The sequence below is a fragment of the Meleagris gallopavo genome, chromosome 8 (genome assembly GCF_905368555.1).
Source record: "Meleagris gallopavo chromosome 8, MGAL_WU_HG_1.1, whole genome shotgun sequence".
NCBI classification, from domain to species: domain Eukaryota; kingdom Metazoa; phylum Chordata; class Aves; order Galliformes; family Phasianidae; genus Meleagris; species Meleagris gallopavo.
In genome coordinates this window covers 5,567,966-5,590,568 of record NC_139411.1, presented here as the reverse complement: position 1 = coordinate 5,590,568, position 22,603 = coordinate 5,567,966, and the positions used below count along the sequence as shown (strand labels likewise).

The following is a 22,603-nucleotide window of genomic DNA, read 5'->3' as shown; positions in this document are numbered from 1 at the left end:
CACAGAATCTGACAATCTGCTTTACACACATACACACAAAGGTAAATTGGCTGACTTAAAATCAGAAGAGAGCTTTGCTTTCTTTGCTACTGCTTAGATTTCATTTGCGTACATTGCCAGCCCGTTCAAAGGGGGATATCTTGTCTCTCTGAAGACTCCATCTGCACCAAATTGTGGAGTCCCTCAACTCATGGAATGACTCGGGAGCGATTGCCTACACACTGATGGACCTGCCTCTTAGAGCCCCAACAGTAAGTGCTTTCTCTCACTAACAGCTGTAGCAAGTAGAACTGTAAATAGACACCTAAGGTCCATGCATAGATTTAATGATATAATGCAATACTAAATAACAATGAAATCTTTAAAATCTCTTTATTCCTATATTTATTGTGGAAAAGCCTGTAGAAGCAGTGTTCTTCAGCATTTTTACCTAGGCAGAAGACAGGGAGGATTGTTTAATGGAAAAGTATGTTGAATGTGTTATAAACTACCAAAGTGATTATGTAAATGGTGAAGAGTTTTTACTTGCTATTACCGAAGCTTTTCAGAAGGTTTCTCCAGGTAAGTTCTACCAAAGAGCTATCCTTAAAAGTGTGGAGTTCTGTTAAAATGACTCCTCAGGACAGAACCTCTTGAGGCTTTCTAAAAATATTCTGTACCACAAGCCCAACCAGAAAGAGTTCAGAAATCTCTTCTCGGTTGTGTAACTCAGTATACTATTGGGTTGCATGCTGTTTGTACGAGTCTGTTAAGAAGAATAAAAGATCCAAGCAATTTCTGAAGTTTTTGAAATCTGAATTTCAATGTAAAATATTGATGCTGTCACACCAGCTATTTTGGCATGACCCACATAAGCTAGTTTTCAATACACAAAGCATGTTGGACCTGGTGTTTCAGCTTGATCCTAATTTATACTGAAGCAGCAGTAAATATTTTATTATTTGCACAGTAAAAATGCAGAGTGTTTATTTTTAATAAAAGCTGGATACGCACCGTGTAATACAGGAAAATAAACAGAGAAGCATCCTGAGCCAAGGCGCTTACAAACTGAATTAGATGGATAACATAATGAAAAAGGATAGCAGAACAAAGCAGGGAGGGATAACTGGAACTGGAGAGCACGTGGCAAAATGGAAAAGGATTCTGGGGACAGAGTGACTCACACTCAAACATTCAAAATGAATTTTGTCCTTATTCTGCTAGAAGAGGAAATCAGCTGCCCATTCCCTCCCCCTAAGTAAAGTATTTTCAAACTTCTGCATTTTAATTTCACGCAAAGATTGGTTTAAGAGAGTTTCAGAACTGAAAGCAATATGGGCTGCCTGCGGTTGAGATTAAATCTGGAAGACCGGATACAAAATCCGCTATTCAAATTGCTCTAAAGGACAAACATGGAAAGCCCTGCTGCCTACTGGAAAGAGGGCTTAGCATTTGGCGTCACCCTGCTGAACCCATAATTGAGGTGGGATTGATTACACTTCTCTTTGTTCTGTCTGTCATCATAGAAGTGCCGCTAGAAGCAAGCTCAGGAATTAGAGCAAGAAACTGTGAAGAAAATAAGTGCTATCAGTTATATGAAGCCTCTGTAGGTAGGTAGAACAAAAACTGCACCTAGAAACTCTAGGGAATTACTGTTTTTCTGTTCTGATAATTTTCTCTATATGATTTGTTGTACTGCAAAAGGCTTAACATTATGGTTTATACAATCAGTGGTAATGTATAAATAAGCAACTTCATCACTTATGCTCTAGTAGGAAAATTAAGAACAAAGAGACATGATATATTATCAAAGTCAGTATGAGACTGCTAAAACTTCTGCTTCAGAACTGGGCTCTGTTCCATTAAAGCAGTCATTCTGCAAAACCAGTGATTACAGTGTGGAAGCTAGATGAATCCCTAAGAACAACATAGCAGTCCCTATTTCTTCTTCCTTGTTTTGCACTGAATTAGATATAATCTATCTAGCATCCAGGCAAGAGTAGCTGAAAAATGTCCTTGTCTAAGTCTTTTCTGTTCCCAGTTTTTGAAACAAACTGACAAAGAAGTCAACTAATCAATTAGAACCAAGATTGAAATATGTTCAAATCCCAAAATCCTCCTATGAGGATTTCTCATTTCCCTGCAAACTAAACATTACTTCACGCTCTTGCCTTTGGAAGAATGTGAGGAGTGGGCTACATCAAATAAGATATTTAGTATAAATACTTACATCTGGGGTCTTGCTCCTACTATCATCGTTCTTAGCTTTACTAGAACTTCAGTTATTTTTTCCTTTCTTTCCCTCAGTAGTACAGGGTATTCTGTGCAAGTTGTCATTTTTTTTTTCCACTTACACAAAAATATTTTTCTCAAGAAGCAGGGAGAACTCTAGGACTTTAAAAAACTTACATCTTCAAGTGAAACTTACTCAAAAATGTTTTGTTTAACAACTTTGAAATAGCTACTTAGAAAACCTTCTCTTTAGGAAAATGCGTATAATAAACACATTTCCAAGATAAAGCAAATGAAGGCATCAAATATTTTTGGTTTGGACTTCCTTTTAACAGGGGCAAAACACTTAAAGAGTCAGTGGTTTTGCCCTGGAAAGCAAAATGTCTTATTTCCTTACAACTCTCTTCAGACCAGCATCTTGTGTGGTTCTGACACGCTACACAAACTGCCATACATTAAGGCTCAAGTTTACTGAACGATAGCTGACAGTATGGCCAGTTCTGCATTAGCCATTTTGTTATAGGCAATATACAAGCTTTCTTTTAGGAAGAACATTTCAAGAAGGAAGACTACATTAAATGTAGTTGTTTCCCCCTTCTTCTATTCCTTCCACAAGGACACACTTAAACATGATGGAAGAAAATACATTGATGTGCAGCAACCTTCATAACTTGCTGCCACTGACTGTTAAGGCAAATGGCAGAGTAGGATTTAGGAAAGGATTACACCTATATACGAGGGATAAAAATATCCTCCATTAAGATTATCTTTTCAAAGGGATAACAACTCCTTTTTAGGATACAAACCAACTGCTAAGAGTGAGAAGGGAATTCTCATATCGCTGTTCATTATGCATTCAGACTTCCCAGGGCAGCAGTCATGGCACCAAGATTGATGCAGCCCAAGAAACATTTGGACAGTGCTCTCACACAGATGGTTTGATTCTTCAAAACGATAGTGTAAATTAATAATAAATGGCTTGCCTATCAGAGATTAATTATTTTACAGCTCTTTCAAAAGGCCAGGTTTCATCATGTCTACACAAATTATAAAAACTGCTTTTAAGGAAGACTTAAAATGCCATCCTTGGCATTAAGATATGTTCTCAAACTGACCCTACTTACTGTGAAGGTATTGTGTAACATTACAGTTACTCCCTTGACATCTTCCACAGTTTCTCAAGCAACCGTTTTTTTTTGCTCACTTAAGTAGTGTGCAATATTTACACTGATGTCAGGAAGTTGGTGCTTCCCAGTAAATTGTTTTCTACAGAGTTAATACCAATCTAAGCAACCCACAACACAGTATGCCTGTGGGTATACTGGCACCCAGTGGTCCAGAGCCTCAGATACAAGTATCTTTATTAGTTGACTCAAGAAACCTGTGATGTATTAACTGACTACAGAAAAACAGCCAACTTCTTCCCAGTTCTGCTTCTTTGTCTGTTTGGTGCTGTTTTGAACCATGTTACACAAAACAAGTTGTGTTTTCATATCACTTAGAAGAGAAATATCGTAGCACTGATTCTGCCTGTTGATTTCTTTTAATCTTCATTATGGAGTTGTAATGCTGAGACACTATAAAGTGATGTAAAGTTCAGCAATAGCAGCAGAGCAGCACAATCCTAGGCTACAGCAAACAAGAACAAAAACAAATGCAGCAGCCATAGACACAGAAATAAAGGAAGGAAAACTGCTTACCTTCAGAAGGCCGCAGGGATCTCCATCAGAATACCCTCACCTCCGTTGCCAACCCTTAAATGAGGTCTGGGAATAAGTTGATCCTGGCTTTATCCCTTCTGGTCACTCAGGTGTATTGGATGCACCTGAGCTCCCCTGGGTTGGTCCTGCCTTCTCACCAGGTGCTCAATCACTTTCAAGTTGTGACTTAGCATTTTCACTACGTAAGTGCATATAGAAAGCAGACTGAATAGAAGAACAGGCAAGATAATCATGTTCTGGGATACCAATGCAATTGAAATAGTTGTTCAGATGGAGCATTCTCAAAGGACAATTGCCATGGCAGGGATTGCAAAGGTGTGATTTTAGTTCTCTTGTGCCACCCAAGTACTAATACCGTGGGGTGACAACAGAAGACAGACTAAACAAGGCTAAACAGAGAAAAGCTTTGAGAATTGTCTGATTTTTTGATTAGGCTGCTGTCCTGATTTCCTCAAGCATTACCTTTTTCCCCTTGTAACACCTAGTGATGATTGAGACAGGCAAGTGTTTTCATCTTCTAGTAAGGAAGGTGACGTGTGCAACTGAGTGATGAATTTAAAGTGCTTAGGTCTGATCTAATGCCTTTGGGTCAGCTAGCACCTTTCTTTGACTTCAAGAAGCTTTTAATCAGACCTGTCTTTTTAATAAAAAGAGTTAATTTTTTTTTTTTTTTTTTTTTTTTTTTTAATAATGGAGTTTTTTCTTAGAGAGCAGGAAGAACTGGAACCCATTTCCAGGAAGTCCACACTAAAATGTGGATTTATTCCTCTTTGCCAATCCCTTTCTTTTTCTGTCTATTTGTTATTATGTCCTACCAATGCTCAATTACAAATATTACAGATTTCTTTTTTTCACATTTGACATTTTTATTGTCTCTAAACCTGTTACATTCCCGAATAAGTAGTTTTGATGTCTTCTACTGTCCCCTAAACAACCTTTTTTACTATTTTTTTTTTCTCCATTCAAATCTATCCTTAAAATTGTTTCTTGTCCTTAGTCCCCCACAAATTTAATTTAAATTAAAGCCATTTCAAATCTGCTTTTTGTAGCCAAAACAAGCTCCTTTAGTTGCTTTATTTCTTTACCTTGATTAAATGGATAGCTATGGAGGAAAATATCAGAAATCTCCATTACATTAGTGATGATGATTCACTCTCTGCAGAGCAGTATCCATAAAGCTACAAAAATAAAAAATAAATAAACCCAAACCAAAGAACACCTGGTTTAATTTAATTAAAAGAGTTTTATCTCAGACTCTCCCACTCCTCTTGCTATTAGTATGGGATTTTGTGTTACCTTACTGACAATGTGTTAAATAAAGCAATCTCTACATGGGCAAGATGCCCACTGATTTTTATGTGAGGCCAACTTATGCTTGCTGAAGGAACCTGAACAAAAAAACATCATGATTCTGTCTTTCAGCTAGTATATCAGCCTTAATACAATCATAACATTTTGCTCCAATTACAATAGCAGCCAGAGCTACATTTTCAGTCTCTACGATGAGACTATTTGTCCAGCATTTCAACCCTGCTAATAAAGAAATTCAGGGAGAGCATTCCTCTTGTTGAGGATTGCCACGGGCAGATCTCCAGCTCACAGTCAAAGACAATCTTTTGTACAATTTCAGACTCTCCTGGGGTTTAGCTCTTGCTACTGGCACATTGGTTTTAAATGCAAACTGTCTCTTATAATTTCAATCCAATCTCAGAGATCTATTTATAAATAATGTCTGCCTTTATTGTCCGGAAACACCAAAGTCCTTTGATAACTGGAGTGTTGTCGAAGGCATTCCTGTGTTCATTCTAGCAGTGAATGCCAGCAGTTGACACAATTGGAGCATAAAGTAAGAATTTCATACATACATCCACTGCTTTCCACTTTCCTACCAGCAATTCTTCCTCTTCCTGGGAAGGAATAACTGAATGCATTAGCTGCAACACCACCTCCCAGTACCTGTTCTGGGAGACAACACATCCAGACTCATAGCGTTATTTATGCTCAGTACAGGCACAGACTTTTGATGCCTTGCCCTGGATCCTCGGCCACAGCCAGACTGACGATATTCACAGTAGGAAAAATATAAGCTATTCAAGATATCTGCTGGGCTTTCTTGACATGGTGTGATTCCTGTAGCTCAGTAGCTGAGGAATGCCATGGCTACAGCTGACAGATTTGAATTAGGCGTGGTGGCCATGGCATGCCATTCCAGAGTGAGTGCCACCCATGATGAGAAAAACCCGGCAGTGAAGAAGAGACAGGATCTATCTGTGCAGATGAATGAGGATGGGGCTTTGTGTTTGTCACGGCTACCTTTACTGATTGGAGCTGGTGCCAAAGCATGTTTAGGACAGGGGCAGCTGCACCGAGGTGTGTGTTTAAATCTCCTTGCCTGACTTCACAAGAAAAGGCAGCAGAAAGTTTGCATGTCCTCTACCATTTTTGTCAGGTGATCCTGCTTCCTGGCTGCAGACTTCTTGTTTGCCTCATTACTAAGATGGGGTCATTTGGTCTAAAAAGTGTTTGTAGCTCCTGAAACTTACTAAGAAAATGTTCTAAATTATTATTTGAAGTGCTTAAGTCTCCAGACTTACCTACTGAATTTTGCCACAAGTTATTAGTAGATAAGATCCATAAGCTTTCAAGTGCTTAAACCACAATTATCACAAAAAGCAAAATACCTTCACTCAGTCCAGAGTGAAAATAAAACTGATATGTAAACAAGGTGCAAACTAGAAAGTTTTCCTGTTTAAAGTTTTCCAATCTTTAATTTACTTTCCACCAGACTGCTGCTCAGTCTTTTACCTACTGACAGGCTTTTAGTTACTAAGCCTTGAGGGCAGCTAGCAATGTGCTGGTTATTCAGTGAGAGAAATTAAGTACTCATTTTACCCATAAACCTTTAATCCCATAAAGGATTAAATGCACATTTATCAATAGACAGTTATCCACCACTATTTAGAGAAGATACTGTTGTCAGAACAGAAATCACATTTCGTGGGTACGGAAACTTTAATGAAATGAAAACTGCAGAAAATATTCTTGTTAGGTACTGCGTTATGGATGTCGGATGAAATAAAAAAGGTCCCTTCATATCTCTAGTTCTCTTCTGTATCTTTCATTTTCTTTTGGGAGGAAATAAACTGCTTTTCTTCATTAAAATTCTCAACCCACAGTAAAAGCATAGAGTACTGTTTGACCTGTGTGCTTCTGATGGTGTATATGCGGCTCCCAAAGATGATCAACTGTAAACGTAATTTGAAAGTGACTAGCTTATTCTGACTCTTTTTGCTTGTTGGCATTTCACACTCTTGATCAACTCTTCTACTAGAGTAGAACATGCCAGCTTATTCACCAAAGTCTGACAATTTACCTATGACTTCTTGTTTGCTCTGTAGAAGATGGCAGTGAAAGATGTTCATGGTGCTTTCCCTACAGTGGACGTCCCAGACCATGCCCACTATACAATTGGAACAGTCATTCTTATCGTGGGAATCACAGGAACTCTGGGTAATTTCCTGGTCATCTATGCTTTCTGCAGGTATCTTGTTTTGTATTTTTTTTTAAATACTGAGATGAACTTTATCAGCATCATGACTGTACTCTGTATGCAGTGCAGACATACTATCACTCTAAATGCATCAAGAGACATTGCTTTACGACACAAAGTGGCAACCTGACTTTTCTGACTTCTCATTAACCGTGGTCCATTAGCAACATTGCAAAGACTCACCCAGATAGCCAAGCAATGGAAACACAGCAATAGCAGAAAACTTACAGAAATATTTTTGTTATTGGCTGAGCTTCTGCACTGGACTGATGTGATATTTTGCTTCTCTCTCATTTATCACCTGTATTTTAGGTGCTTCTTTCCTCCTACTATCTACTTTGTTGTTGCTCTGCCCCCTGCTCCCTACTGGAAATGACTTTCATTTTCACATTTTCAAATACTCGGCTTATTTCCTAACTAAAGCCACATCCCAACTTTTATATCTGAAAGTAATCTGATCTGTGATAACAATGTGATTTTTTCATCTTTTTTTTTTTCTCCACATTGTTTCTGTCTTTTCACTGAGCACTGACAGAGCATTGCCATGATGTCTAGATCAGTGAGCCTCTCCTTCATGATTGATCATTATGCATTACTGTAAAAAACATAAAAAATAAAACTATGTGGCAATTTGACTGGGTTGACTCGAATCGTGGGAGTGAGAACCTAACTAATGAGGCTCTTGAGCTTGTATTAATCTAATACATTTATCTAGAAGGTTAAAAAGGTGATCTCACATTTTCTGCTACATATCAGTGTGTGCGTTCAGAACAGATACCAACATTTCAGGCGTGAATGACATGGCCTTAAAAACAGATCAGGTGTTGGCATGCAGACCAGATACATGAGACAGGAGTGAAGTAAGTGACCTAGCGTAGCACTTTGGCTGGTCCCATATAGCAAATCCAACCATACAGCAAATCCAGCCAGTTGCATCTCCTTTGAGAGAGAGAGCCTGTCTTTATCTGAAGATGTTATGAAGATAAAAAGGGACATTGAAAGAAAAACAGTAAGTACATCAGAAGTTCAGAGTACGCGTCAGATGCCAGTCTCAAAAAGTCACAAAAGTCAAAGACAGCCAGGTATCTGAAATAGAGATTTGTTCAGCAACTTAGCAGATTACTGGACAAAAACAAGTAGCCCCTAAGTATCTACTAAAAATATCTTGTTGCTCCCAAATTGACATTTAGGGGACAGTATATTTACTCACTGATTCTGGAGCAGTACAAAGAACTGATCATTTATTCAGATACTTTATATTTTTGTATAAGACCAAAATTTTGAGAAAGGAGCTAAAAAATTACACTCAGCCATGAACAAAGGAGCTCTCAATTCAGATTCTCTGTGTACCTTTAAAGCATTGTACTATGTTGTTATGAATAACATATGTAGGCAGAATACACTGAAGGCTGGCTACCATTCTCTTCAAAGTCAGCGTATGTACAAGCGAAATGAGTGTCACAGAGAAGAACTGATGTGAAACAAAATGTTTGATGTGGTACACAGCAAGTTTGCTTAATCCCTGTATTTGTAAGTCATTGCTGATAAGATCACCAGCATGGAGATATGCACTATCCCTCCTCCAGCTTAACACGACCCAGATCCAGCAAATCCATACAGCACATCAGCTTTAATTTCCTGTTAATCACGGACATGCAGTGCACTGGGTCAGAGTACTTAAGGAACAATGTGATTTATCCCCACCACTGAGCTGGTTATCAAAACAGTCCTCTAAAATGCACAGCAGGCTAAGGATGTAAAACAGCCTTATGTTCTCTCGGGAGATAAATGAGAAGAGCACTTCCTAACTTGTTCTGTAGAGTGCCATGGTGTTTGTGAAGCTGCCAAAACTCACAGAAAAGAGTAATGACATAATTAAGAGCACCGCACTGTTTAAGCAACATTCCTTCTATCTTTTCTTTGTAGGAGTAGGACCCTTCAGAAACCAGCCAATATATTCATAATCAATCTAGCTGTTAGTGACTTCCTTATGTCCATCACGCAGTCTCCAGTGTTTTTCACCAACAGTCTCCATAAACGTTGGATTTTTGGTGAGAAAGGTTTGTATATCTACTTTCTAATAAATCACTAAGTATTGTCTTACTGCAGTGGCAGTTAACTTCCCATTTCCTAATCCTCAGGTACACATGCAATTTTCAACATTGCTTCAATATTAAAACCAAAGTTTCCCTGAACATTTTTGTCCCTGTGCAACAATTACATTCCCAACACAAAGAAGAAAATTACACACACAAGATACAAAGGAGACACTGGCAATCTAAGACAGAGGACCAGTCTCCTTGCCAGTGGTCTTTCCCAATCATCTTGTAAGGTAACTACTGATAGAGCCCTGTGAGAAAGAACCACCAGCTAGCAAATCACCAACTTAATAGCGGCTCTAGATAATCTGCTCAGAGACTAGCAACCAGAAAGCTTGGCAACAGTGAGTTTTCTCAACAGAAATATTAACTGAACATGCCTGTGCAGTAAGCAAATGTTCTTGTGGGAGTTCGTGTTAACAAGATTTGCAGAAGACATCTGGTCATTGCAACTACAAGAGTAATTAACTTCAATGTGCTATAAAATTGCAGCAATACTTAGGAAAAAATGAACCCCAATTTCTGTCCAAATCATTTTATGATCGAAATAGTCAATATCCAAGGAAGGGATATTGACAAAACCTCTGTTCCAGCAGGTAGAAGGCAATATTTCTTCAAAAGATTCTCAAACTGCAGGTGAAACATGTGACTGAAGTCAACAGCACATCCGCTGCAGGCTTCAACAGTGGGATTTTCACCTTTGGCATAAGAGGTGTGCAAATCTAAGGAGAAAACTCACTCCTAAGGAGTCCACAATCAATAATGTATAAAAAAAATTCCTGTAGAAGGAAATGGCTTTCATTCTTTTTATAACTATAGTTAAGAAGATGTCTAGTCTTTCTTCTTGAATAGGTATTGACAGAGAAGGATATCAGAGAAGTAACAAGAGTATTTTGATCTCTGATGACCAAAAGAATGCCTGATTTTCTACTTCAACAAAGTGTTCAATTGCACAAGTTAAGAAATAAAAAACGCAACCCCCAGCTTCTAATCACGATGATGCTTGAATTGTTAAAATTACTTATGAATATATTAATAGTCCAAATAGTTACTACAACTATGCTGACCTTGAGATACAAATGATACCATGATATCAAAGTAGCTAGAAGGCATCGTTGAACAAAACAGATGTTTCTAAGGGACCTTCAGTAAAACTGGAGTTAAGCAAGATATCATGGAACTGTTGAAAAATTTCTACTAGGAACATTATAAATCAGTGAGTGAAAATATAATTAGCAAGATAAACAGTAGCTTTGAAATAGCATTACAACCGCTGGAAAACTGAAGTTCCATCGGTTTATGAATCCCAGAAGACATTAGTTTACAGGAAAGACAGACTTGAACCTCCCATAAATTAATTAGCATGAGTAGATTAATTTCACTGCTACTTCTGTCATCTTCATTGAAAGGCTGTGAGCTGTATGCCTTCTGCGGAGCTCTTTTTGGCATTACATCTATGATCACTTTGATGGTGATTGCCTTGGACAGATACTTTGTCATCACAAAACCTCTGGCTTCTGTTCGAGTGATGTCTAAGAAGAAGGCCCTTATAATCCTGGTAGGCGTCTGGCTGTACTCTTTGGCTTGGAGCCTCCCACCCTTCTTTGGATGGAGTAAGTGAAATGGAATACAAATTTTTTTTCCCTTATAACATTGGACTAAAAACTGGACTGTTACATTTATAAGAGATGAGTAAATGAATGGCTTGCATATTAAGCCTCAAAAACCTGTTTTAGGAAAATTGATAAAATATATATTGAAACTGAAGACCTCAACCTGAAGAAAAAATATAAGCAACTGAAATGACACTGGCATTTTTCCTTGAACTAATTAGTTATTGTACAAAGAACAGTAAATAAAATAAAGGCCAAAACTTATGAATGATGAACTTGCCTATTATCCCATACCTACTTCTGTTGAGCCAAACTGAACGATATAAGAATAAAATATATTTGTATTTTTTCTCATGACATTTTTCTTCCCCAAAGGTGCTGTGTAAAAGTGGTGGCAATTTAAATGTCTTCATTCATATAATAGAGGAATACAGCCTGAATATTTTGTTGAAGTACATCTTCAGTAGGTCTTCACTGTATTCTAGATGTGCAAATGGCACCGGATATTGTCTCCACTGTCCATTCAGACTTTAGTATCTTCACTGGGGATTCTGCTAGGAGTGGCATTTAGTAACAACGATACAATTTCCTTTTGTAAGTTTTTTGCTTACAAATTGGAACACACACTTGATCACTGCCACTTGTAGCAAAGAGAGTTCCTGTTATTATTCCTCATTTGCATCCATCTCAGTGACATTAATTTGTTTCCTATGAGTCACCGGTTTCAGTCAGTAAGTTAGAATGAACTCATCATTCAAAACTCCAGCCCATTATTGTGTTCCCTAATTCCAGAACAGAATGTGTCAGCTCAGCTGAGGAGAGAATTTAGCAATGTTTTGTTTTCCCCAAAGAACACTGAAAAAAAAAAAAAAAAAAAAAAAAAAGGTTACAAAGTTGAATTTTAGAAGATGTTTGTTTTTGACTTACTACTGCCTGTCGTGTCTGCCTTCAATATGAGGCATGTTTAACTAGCCAAACCCCAGCGCTTGGGGAAGCAGCCTTAAGTTGAATGAGACAGGGTTAGAGGAACAAAGTGACAATACAGTCTTAAATTCTGGAATTTTAATGGGAGAAGGCAGAATACTAACTTGAAATGTGTTAAGTAATTATCTTATAATTAGATTCCAATAGTATCCACACTACTAAGCCTCATATAAAAATTGGATGCATCTGAGTACACTTGGTGCTCTATTTTTAAAAGTTCAGCAGAAAATATCACTGTAAACAGTGAAAATTAAAATAAAAGGAGAAATACGTTGCAGTTGAGAATGTCTTTAGTTGTTTGACACGGTTTCTCTAAGGAAATTATACTTTATTTCTACATGTATTCAACTTTCTTTTGTGACAAAATTAATTTGAGCTACACAGCATAGCTCTCCCCTTTGCAGAATAAATTAATATGTAGAAGTTCTAAAAAGTGGCAGTTAAAGCAATCAGTTTCATTTCACTTCTTGGGAAGAAAGAAATTTGAGAGAATCTGGACTTAAATGAAAACAGTGTGGGTCTGATGAAAGCGACCACTGAAGTATTTGGAGAAATGTGCTTTGACTATGTTGAGTTTGAAGTTATATTCAAGAATTGGAACAAAATGATTCAGTTTTCAGATCTCATCTCATTTACTCTATCTTTCCCTAACTCCTGCATTCAGAATACTGGTAAGAATCACATTATGGTTTATATCTTCTCCTGTCTCTAGGCGCCTATGTTCCTGAAGGCCTGCTGACTTCCTGTTCCTGGGATTACATGACTTTCACACCATCAGTCCGTGCCTACACAATGCTGCTTTTCTGCTTTGTCTTCTTCATTCCTTTGATTGCTATCATATACAGCTATTTCTTTATATTTGAGGCTATCAAGAAGGCCAACAAGTAAGTAACTAGAAGTCTTAAGTCTTTATTTCTTTGTTTAAATGACTGCTCTTTTTTTTTTTTTTTTTTTTTTCTTAAAACAGACTATCAAAAGAAAATTGGAAAGTTTTTCTCTTTCAGTTCAAGTATATAACTGTAACAGGAAACCAAGTAAGAATTCTGTCAACGTGTAAGAATTATGATCCTTAGAAGGGCCACTCAGGGCTCTGAATTTACACCAGAGCTGTTCAGTATACTTGCTAATGATACAGAAAATAGTACAAGTAGCAACCTGAGAAATCAGAAGGATGTGAGAAGACTAGAAATTAACCAATTGTGAAAAGCAATACTAAATGGACATCAGAGATGTCCAGTAACAGTGCATAAAAGCTATGCCATGGAAAAAAAAATGAAATCAACTGCAAACACTATGTTTTACAATGACTAAAGAAGAGAACATTAATCACACATCTCTGAAACAAAAACTATCATACAGGCCAGTGTCTGCCACTATTTTTAGATACCTGTCTTATAAATATCAGCACAGTGGAAAACGCAGACTGACAGTAAAGTACACCAATCAGATATAGGGAAGCAAAGACTTCTCTATTTATATTTTGTATTTGTCCAATTAAATGGAATAACTGATTTATGTGGAAACTCTTCTAGCATAGGACTATTTTTTCCCCTACATTTTGTCCTTGATTAGTGCAGCTAAAATACACCAAATTGCAAGAGACGGGTCACATATTAACACACATTAAAAGTATATCACTTACCACATAAACTAACATAAGAGTAATTGTTGCAATTCCCTATCTCAATTTTGCTGTTACACATTTACTTCCCCTAGGTCTATACAGACATTTGGATGCAAACATGGAAACAAAGAGCTCCAGAAACAGTATCACAGGATGAAGAATGAGTGGAAGTTGGCCAAGATTGCACTGATCGTCATCTTGCTTTATGTCATTTCCTGGTCACCATACTCTGTTGTTGCCCTGGTAGCTTTTGCTGGGTAATTATGAATGTATCAGCAAATGAAGGTGTGCAATTGGGAAAGACAGGTGAAAGCCAAAGCTACTTGTCAACTCTAGTGCCTGAAGTGCATTCAAAACATTAACCTATTTTGGAGAGACATTTAACAAATAAGGCACACATTGACTGTGATTTTTTCTTAAGTTTGAGTTTTCAAGGAAAAAAAACCAAACAGGAAGATTATTACTTTCAACGTAAGGAACAATTCTGATGATTTCTGAATGCATGCTCTCTGACAGCGTGTTTGAGTATCTGAATTTTATTTAGCACCAAAATGCTAAGGGAGCCAAAAAGAACCACACAGGGGAGATTTTTTCTTCACTTCTTTTACCTGCAAGTCTATTTATTTGCTTGTCTTACATCAAACTGATGAAATTCCTTACATACATGTAAGGAAAACAAGCCCAAAATTACACAAGTATATACTTGCTTTGGGAAGCTTTTCAGTGTTTGACATAGAAGTAAATAAATCGTAACAGCATGTCCTTCATTTATCTAATTATCAGTGTTTCATACAGTAGTTTCCACAAAAGTATGATTCCATTAATATAAAATCTATATACAGCTTGACTATCTGATATTGACCAGAACACTGTTGGTGCAACCTAGGTACAAGTCAAAAACTGGAAATCTGGATGTCTTGGCTATATGTAGATATGTCTATTATGCTAAAGGCTGACACTGAACAGGCTTCTTCATTTTCCAATGCTTCAGTTAAGGCTTTCTAAAGTGGATATGACCTGCCCTAGAAAACCTTGCGAACTGCAAAGATTCTGAAATTCTCAACTAGAAGACTCAAGCAGAAGGCAGTACATTTTGGGAGGCAGGTGTGATCATTGTAACACACCTGTGAAAGAGGCAAACATGGCTTCCTAAGCTCAGCACTTCTAAAAATATTTTGCTTAGGACAAAAATTTTCTAAGAGAACATTCTCCTATGGTACCCAGAGAGCCAATTCCAAGCAGCAGCAAACATTTTCTCCATGAAGGCTCCTCACTCAGAAACTTAAACCTTTAGAATACGTCCAACTCTAGAGTCCCATTTCTTGTCACAGAGGACTTAGGTATTGGGCACTTACCACTGGTGATATGAGACCACTAGAGATAGATGAAAAGTGTGAAGATAAAAAATGAATCATAGCTGCCTTACAGCACTGCTTGCTCCAAGAGAACTGAAAACAATAGAAAATGCTTTAAGCTAAGCATTCTAGCTGCACAGAACTGTCAGATTGTTCTGTATAATTCAGTATCTACTTCAGCATGATCAAGTGCCTGCTGAACTTGACGTCTAACCTATGCCTCCTGTTGACTAAAGTCAAAACAAATGGACAATTTTTTAACTGTACAGCATCTGTCAAGTGAGCATTTGCGAATTTTTCTCACAAAGGCAGCAAGTAAACAATACAGCTTCATTTAGCTGCTTTTTTTTTTTTTTTTTTTTTTTTTTTTTTTAAGAAATTCCCTGAGTATATTAGGAATACAAGCAGGAACACAATGCTAAATAGTTCAGTTAAAGATGGAGGTTAAACTGCTGTCTCATAAAATAGAGCTATCATAAAGAGAGGATGCTAACTTAGACTAATGAGTAGTTTTACTTAACCCTTTCTACCTATCTGAGTTCTTAGCTCCTAATAAGATCCATGGAGATTCCCGACAGAGACTGCCTACAAAACGTGTTATTTTGGTCTGAGTAGATCTACTGACAAGACTCTATGGGCTAGTATCAAAGTATCTTCAGATTAAATGGCTGAAAGGAGCATGGCAGATAGACATCAGTCATGATTTCTGTATCCTTTAAAGGCACAAAACCTGCATATATGCATAGCCACAATAACACAAGTGAAGCGTATGTCATGAGAAGACTCATTCCCTCCTGGTTTTAGTTCACATCAGGCAAAAAGTTTGAAAAGCAGAATTAATTACATATCTTTCCTATAATGCCTCACTCTGCACACTCATTTAGTGACATATTTAGTGGTGGGTTATTTAGTGAGTACATCTGCTGAGTTTGAAACAGATACTCTGATGACTACGCGTTCACTTACTGCAGGCAGACTTTGTCTCTAGTGTAAATAGCCCAGGGGTTACCACTGAATCATAGCAGTACTGCAAGAGAAGCACCACAAAAATTGCGTTTCCCAGAAATGCAATTAGGCTGGGGCACATCTTTGCAGGAAAAGGATGTAAAACTTTCCTCTCATTGTTTGAGTAGAGAACATCCCTTTTTTACGTTCTGTGGAGCAATAATAACACACTGTATTGTCAGCTTATAGCTGCTGAGACTTTTGAGAACTCAGTACTAAATACGTACTGTATATACACTAAATGGATTATTTTTATTTATTTGCATTACTCTAGGTATTCTCATGTTCTAACACCCTTCATGAATTCAATACCAGCTGTGATTGCCAAAGCTTCTGCCATCCATAACCCCATTATTTATGCCATCACTCACCCTAAATATAGGTAAGTTCACTCTTGTAAAATAAATTTAATGTAGCAGAGAATATCAGGCAGTAGCTTTATCACTTAAGGGACTGGTAACCAAACTCTCATTCACCTGTTCATTTTACCTTTGCAAGACAACCTTCTCCTCTCCAAGCAAACCTCTCAGTGCCATATAAATGTCAGTAGAATTTGTACTTGGAACAGTTTACTGTGCAGATGGGAGCTAGAGATGTTTATGGAATGCTGATCTGTACTTACAGATCACATGATAAAAGATAGAGACCTTCCTAGCTCAGAGGAAATCATTGTAAATTTAAATATCTTCAAGAGAGATCCAGACATCTGTCAGCATTAGAAATAGCAGTTTGTTAAACTAACCAGGCCACTGAGGAATGCAATCCAGTAAGTCAAGTTACTCCTTCCCTACTTTGTGCACCTTCCTCACCCTTCTTCATGCTTCCTCATTTCAGATAGTATTCCTTCTGATCTGTAACATCTACACTCATGACCATACCAAGTTCAGATACAGGCCATGGAATCTGATGGATGGCAGCAAAGCCACACATACACTGTTCCATTCTTTACACAGACCTACAAGATAATTTGACAGAGAAGTGTGGGCATGGACTTCTAAGTGGGATGACTGGGAGGGAGAGAAAAGCTGTGCAAGAGTGTCCTTATGCTGCATATGAGAAAAAGAATTCTGTAATATAGCTGCCTTTTGTACTACCCTACAGATAGCAGGCAGACAGATGTGCTAAAGGAGGCCAGAAGAGCTGCTTAGGGGAAGATTAAAACAATTTATTATGTGGTACTTCTGCAAGGTTCAGTTGAAAGAACAGAATTTTATTTTTGCCCTGATTAAGCTGAAAGCAGATAAAATATTTTAATAGGTCCCTTCAGTTCAAAGAGTTATTCTTTAATGCCCTCACCCCTGCCAAGTAAAGCATTTGAATTCTACGGGCCACTATTAATAAGTGATATTGTAGGGTGATTGTTTATGAGACACTGGATATCTGGAAAGCCATTTATTGTACCAGTAATTTTCCAGTCCATGCTGCATTAATCTACCTCTCTGAATAAATGCACTGCGTATGATGCTTGAATTTTTATGCTAACATTAAAAAAATCTGACTTGTTTTACCTCCTGTCCATTAGAACAGCCATTGCAACATATGTTCCCTGCCTTGGATTCCTGTTGAGAATTTCTCCTAAAGAGTCCCGATCCTTCAGCAGTTATCCCTCCTCCAGACGAACCACCGTAACCAGCCAGTCTTCTGAGACAAGTGGGCTGCAGAAAGGAAAAAGGCGACTATCTTCCATCTCTGACAGTGAATCGGTGAGAAGGACACTTGTCATACATATTTCTAACTGCAGAGTAATTGACTTTCATAGAGTCCTCCAAAGTGATAATTGCTTTACATGAAACACTTTATGCTGTTTAAGAACTTCAGAAAAAGAAAGGAAAGAAGTAAAATAAAAGAAGGCCAACATGTAAGAGCAAACTGTAGCATATTATATTCTTGTCCATTTTTTACACTGAAGGAAGAATGAAGAGATTGGACAACAGGCATTTCAGAAGGAAAGAGAAGCTTAGAGTCAGAGCATCTTAGAAAGCCTCGCCATTCTTCTAGGATGGAACTTGTCTGACTACAGATTTTGAGTATGGACATAGAAAAACAATCATAGAATCAAAATCATAGAATTGCTTGGTTGGAAAAGACCTTAAAGATCATCAAGTCTAACTGGAACCTAATCATACTACATAAACATACTATTAACAACCCACAACTAAATCATGTCCCTGAGCACTACATCCAAATGCTTTTTAAACACATCTAGGGATGGTGACTCAACCACCTCCCTAGGAAGCCTATTCCACTGCTTAACATCCCTTTCTGTAAAGAAGGGCTTCCTGACATCCAACCTAAACTTACACTGGCACAACTTGAGGCCATTTCCTCTTGTCCTGGGTGTTGCCAATGAGAAGAGACCAACCTCGCTCTCACTGTAAGCCCCCTTCAGATAGGGAAGAGAGCAATAAGGTCTCCAAACAGCCCAATTCCTTCAGATTCTCCTCATAGGGCATTTTCTCCAAGCCCTTCACAGGCTTCGCGGCCCTTGATGCCCTTTCTGTACTGAGGTACCCAAAACTGAACACAGTAGTCAAGGTGAGGCTTCACCAATGCCAAGTGCAGGGGCAGGATTACTTTTCTAGTTCTGCCCACCACACCATTCTGGATACAAGCCAGGATGCCATTGGTCTTCTTGGCCACACTGCTGGCTCACATTCAGCCAATACAATTCAGCCTGTACAACCAATCCATTAGTTGCTAAAAAATTATTTATCAAAACCGAAATTTTAAGGAAACAGTGCTTTCTTAAGGTGAAGTGGAGTGTATTTGGAAGCATTAACCATCAGACTTAAGTAAATCAACAAATGCATTTCTGAACCCTTCTCACATGAGACCTCAACACCATTCTGCTACCATTCCAGGTAAAGCCAAATGCATTGCACAGCAGCTGGATAAAGGCAAATATTTGGTGCCCTAGGCTCTCCCTTACATAACTTTTCTGAAATAATTTTCACAAGGTGGCTCTTAAAATTTCTGTTTAGGTATCATACTACTCAGTTAAAATCTAAGACCATGCTATTGCTTTTGCTGTATTTGTTTTAGGGTTGTACCGATACAGAAACTGATATCACCAGTATGACCTCCAGACCTGCTAGCAGCCAGGTTTCCTATGAAATGGGCAAAGATACTACCCAAACTAGTGACCTAGGAGGGAAACCTAAAGTAAAAAGCCACAATTCTGGGATTTTTGGAAAGGTAACAGATTGCATAGTAACAGAATTCCTAGGAAACAGGTAGGTCAACAGCGAACATTTTACCATAATTAATCAGAAAGAATCTGGCCTAGAAGATGGGAATAACCTGTAAGTTAGTGCTGTAAGTAACGTCCTTGAGGCTGTAAAAGGTCATCAGCTTTTTATTTGCAGCTCTAATTCATCATTCAGCTGTCTTTGTTGTATTTCTGGCAAGGAGCTGTTATATTGAACATAGCATATGCATGATGTGTTGTCCTGTGTTTGTTTTCAAGTGTATTATCTGTAATATTTTTATTTCCCCATATTGCCCGAATTACTTGACTCATCTTTCTGTTGTCTCAACCATTTGTTATCATGGTGAGTGATAGAAAACTAGTCAATCTTTATTACTTTGTATTCTGTTGTACAAAAGTTACATTTCGTTTATTACTGCATTTCTCCTCTGTTCCCTCTCTTTCTTCCTCCCACTCTTTGTATTTCACATACGTGTGACATGGTAACATACCTATACATTGTCTTTTTCACCTGTGTTCATTTTCCAGATAGTTGTAAACACAGATGAAATACCCATGGTGGAAATGAATGTCACAGAGCATTCTGCTACTTCTACTGTAAGAACTGCTTTAATATTTGGCACAGGTTTAGATGAAACAACAAAACCTAATGACAATCCCACTCCCTGAGCACAAATTAAGTTATTTGCTGAGCTGTAAAAATCATGAGACTCCCACTAGGATACAGTAAATATGACCTCAAATGGCAGATCACTGCTGAAACTGAGCAGAAATTGATGGAGAACACATGTGCTACAGGGATCTCCTTAAGCTCTGCTTCTTAAGAGAAGCAAAGTTGAGTTCAGTAGGTTATCTGCCCATAATTTGCTTTGGGGTGAGTGGAAACACTGTTCAAATAAAGATAACAAAAAAAAAATCAATGTATACAGCAAGTGGAAATAGCTATTCAATGGCTGTACTTTTGAGACAGTCAATCTTGTAGCAAGTACTTCTGTGCAAAGTGACACTGTTGACTATTGTTCTCTGTTTTGGGTAGTGCAAAACAGCTGAAAAATGCAGTGTGGAGGAAATTCAGGTAAGTTTCTGAAACATCATATCACTTATTCAGTAAATTGTAGGTGTAGTGTCTCTCTACTTCTATTTAACAAAGCTATGGCATACTGATATTTATGTTTTGTTTGTTGTTGTTGTTTTTTTAAATATATTCCTCAAAATGAGTCAACTTGCCCTAAATCAGTGAAATAAAAGAGCTGAGAGGTGGAAAAAAAATCAGTTTTTATCTTTGCAGTAATAATAAAAATGTAACAAACAAATGCAATTTTTATTGATAGTAGTGTTCCTTATAAGCTATTCTTAGCCTTATCCTAACACTCTCCTTTGTGGTCCCATGCTAGAGATGGATAGCACTGCTATTGTAACACAAATTAATCCTTTCCTATTTGACTCCATTCTCTAGTTTGTCTCCCCCCCTTCAAAATATCAATCTTTTTATCTCTGTTTCACACCATCTCATCTTAATGAACCAAAACAGCTGCTTTGTCACCTACGTAGTTTTTTTTTTTTTTAATGGAGGGACATCATTTATCTCTTACACTGAGTACATTCTCAGTACTTTTTCTTCCTCCCACAGTGGAATGTGCTGTCACTAGCCTGGTTCTACAAAGTAAACTAGATTCTGAATTACTATACTAACACAAGGACACTATATTGTTTAAACTTCCCCTCCTCCCCCCACATTACTCATAAAGCATTCCAGAAGTATTCAGATCTACTTCTTCCTCCATCTTTTGGGGTTTGGCTTTAAGATAGTAGTGGGTATGGCAAAGCACTGATCTAAATACATCACATTTTCATAGATGATGCAGCCTGGTATCCTTTGTAGATGTTTGTGTCTTCCATTTCTTTTAAAACCTTGCATTTTTTAGGGAGGTGAGAGCTTGAGTGGCATCGGACTAAGAAAAGGAGAGCCTCGCCATAGAACACCCACATCTCAGATACCCAGTATTATAATAACATGCAGCAATGTACAAGGAGTAGAGCTGCCTTCTGGATACAGCACTGGTTTCCTGTACCCGAAGAACAAAAGCCACAAGCAGAACAAGAGCTCCAACAGCTGAGTGGCACAAGCCAGAATATCACCTTCACCAATATCTCTGGAGGAACCATGAACCAACTGAATCCAGAAGACTTTCCTACCTTGCTCTGAAACATTTGTACAGAAACACAAGACAAGCAAGAATAAAATCAAGGGGGAGTGTCCTGTTCAGTTCCTGAACTGACTCCAGTGCTTCACTTTTGATCTGAGTCACACTGCAATTTTATTATTTCTTCTTTTTGTGGCTCAAAGAAATTATTTCTCTCACTTGGATTTTACTCTTCTCAGGCATATCATACTGTTATATGGATCTTACCTACAAGCCTCTTTTGATTAATTTGAGAGAAAAAGGAAGTATGAGATCCAGCCTTTGCCCAATTATTGTGGAGTAACTTCAAAGCTATTTTGGGAAAAACTTAAATTACTTTCTGGAGATGCTTTCATTACTGAAGTTCTTCAAGCAATAGAAAACACTCAGTGCTCCTTTCACTTAGTAATTAGAAAGTTTCCTCATGTTCTTGTACAATGCAATTGAAAGGTAATGCACTTGAGCACTAATTAGAAGTCTCAGATATTTGTTGGTTTTTTTTTAATTATTTCTGAGATTCTAGAGGATGAAAAAGTAATCTGCCTTTCCCTGGTGCTCCTTATGGAGTACGAGAATAAGTAGATAGAATTAATTTACAATCTGTAGAAGTTTACACCACAAGAATGATAAGGTGTAGTCAGTCCACAGTGAGGATATTTCCCTTTTTAGTCTAAAAGCATAGGGTAAAGAGAGCTATTGAAGCAGTTCTTAACAACAGGTGCCTCCGTAGTTCTCCCTTTGGTTGAAGGAATAGAGGAAACCACCCAAGTCATTTTGTCCAAAGTAAATCTGTCTTGATGTCATATCAGAGAAAGCCATAAGATTATACAAACATAACCAGCTTATTCCTTTGAAGGCAAAAAAGTTCAGTCAGTTCCAGAAGACATGGGTCAATGATTACAACCAAACATTTGAAACTTACTTTGCATTGCATTAAAAATGCAGGTGATCATGACTTTTGAGGCAGCTGAACATTGCAAACAAGTGGCTATTTCAGACAGCAACCAAAAGAAAATGTTCAAAGTCTTGGGTGTTTCTACATAAATAAAA

The 22,603-nt window shown here is 37.8% G+C and overlaps 1 protein-coding gene across 4 annotated transcripts; it reads left to right on the top strand.

Annotated features, from left to right (window-relative positions):
- The first annotated feature begins 209 nt into the window (after nt 1–209).
- Nucleotides 210–21,782, top strand: OPN4 (opsin 4). 4 transcript variants are annotated; one of them, XM_031554353.2, is made up of 12 exons: nt 225–251; nt 7,331–7,473; nt 9,409–9,542; nt 10,991–11,194; nt 12,891–13,062; nt 13,895–14,059; nt 16,437–16,544; nt 17,685–17,865; nt 19,205–19,357; nt 19,899–19,967; nt 20,407–20,449; nt 21,300–21,782. In XM_031554353.2, exons 1-12 carry the CDS (start codon nt 225–227, stop codon nt 21,485–21,487), a joined length of 1,587 nt encoding a protein of 528 aa, XP_031410213.2. In that variant the 3' UTR covers nt 21,488–21,782. The 4 variants fall into 4 exon arrangements, with proteins under 4 accessions (XP_085085201.1, XP_085085202.1, XP_031410213.2 ...); XM_085229075.1 differs by lacking the exon at nt 20,407–20,449 and having other exon boundaries at nt 210–251; nt 7,334–7,473; nt 21,296–21,782; XM_085229076.1 differs by lacking the exon at nt 20,407–20,449 and having other exon boundaries at nt 210–251; nt 21,296–21,782.
- The last annotated feature ends 821 nt before the right edge of the window (nt 21,783–22,603 follow it).

Bases quoted from the DNA above. Each gene is read 5' to 3' on its own strand.
- OPN4 (XM_031554353.2), top strand. From the start codon at position 225: ATGGACCTGCCTCTTAGAGCCCCAACA. The intron at 9,543-10,990 runs GTTTGTATATCT...CTTCATTGAAAG, and splicing joins TTGGATTTTTGGTGAGAAAG to GCTGTGAGCTGTATGCCTTC. The intron at 16,545-17,684 runs GTAAGTTCACTC...CCTGTCCATTAG, and splicing joins ATCACTCACCCTAAATATAG to AACAGCCATTGCAACATATG.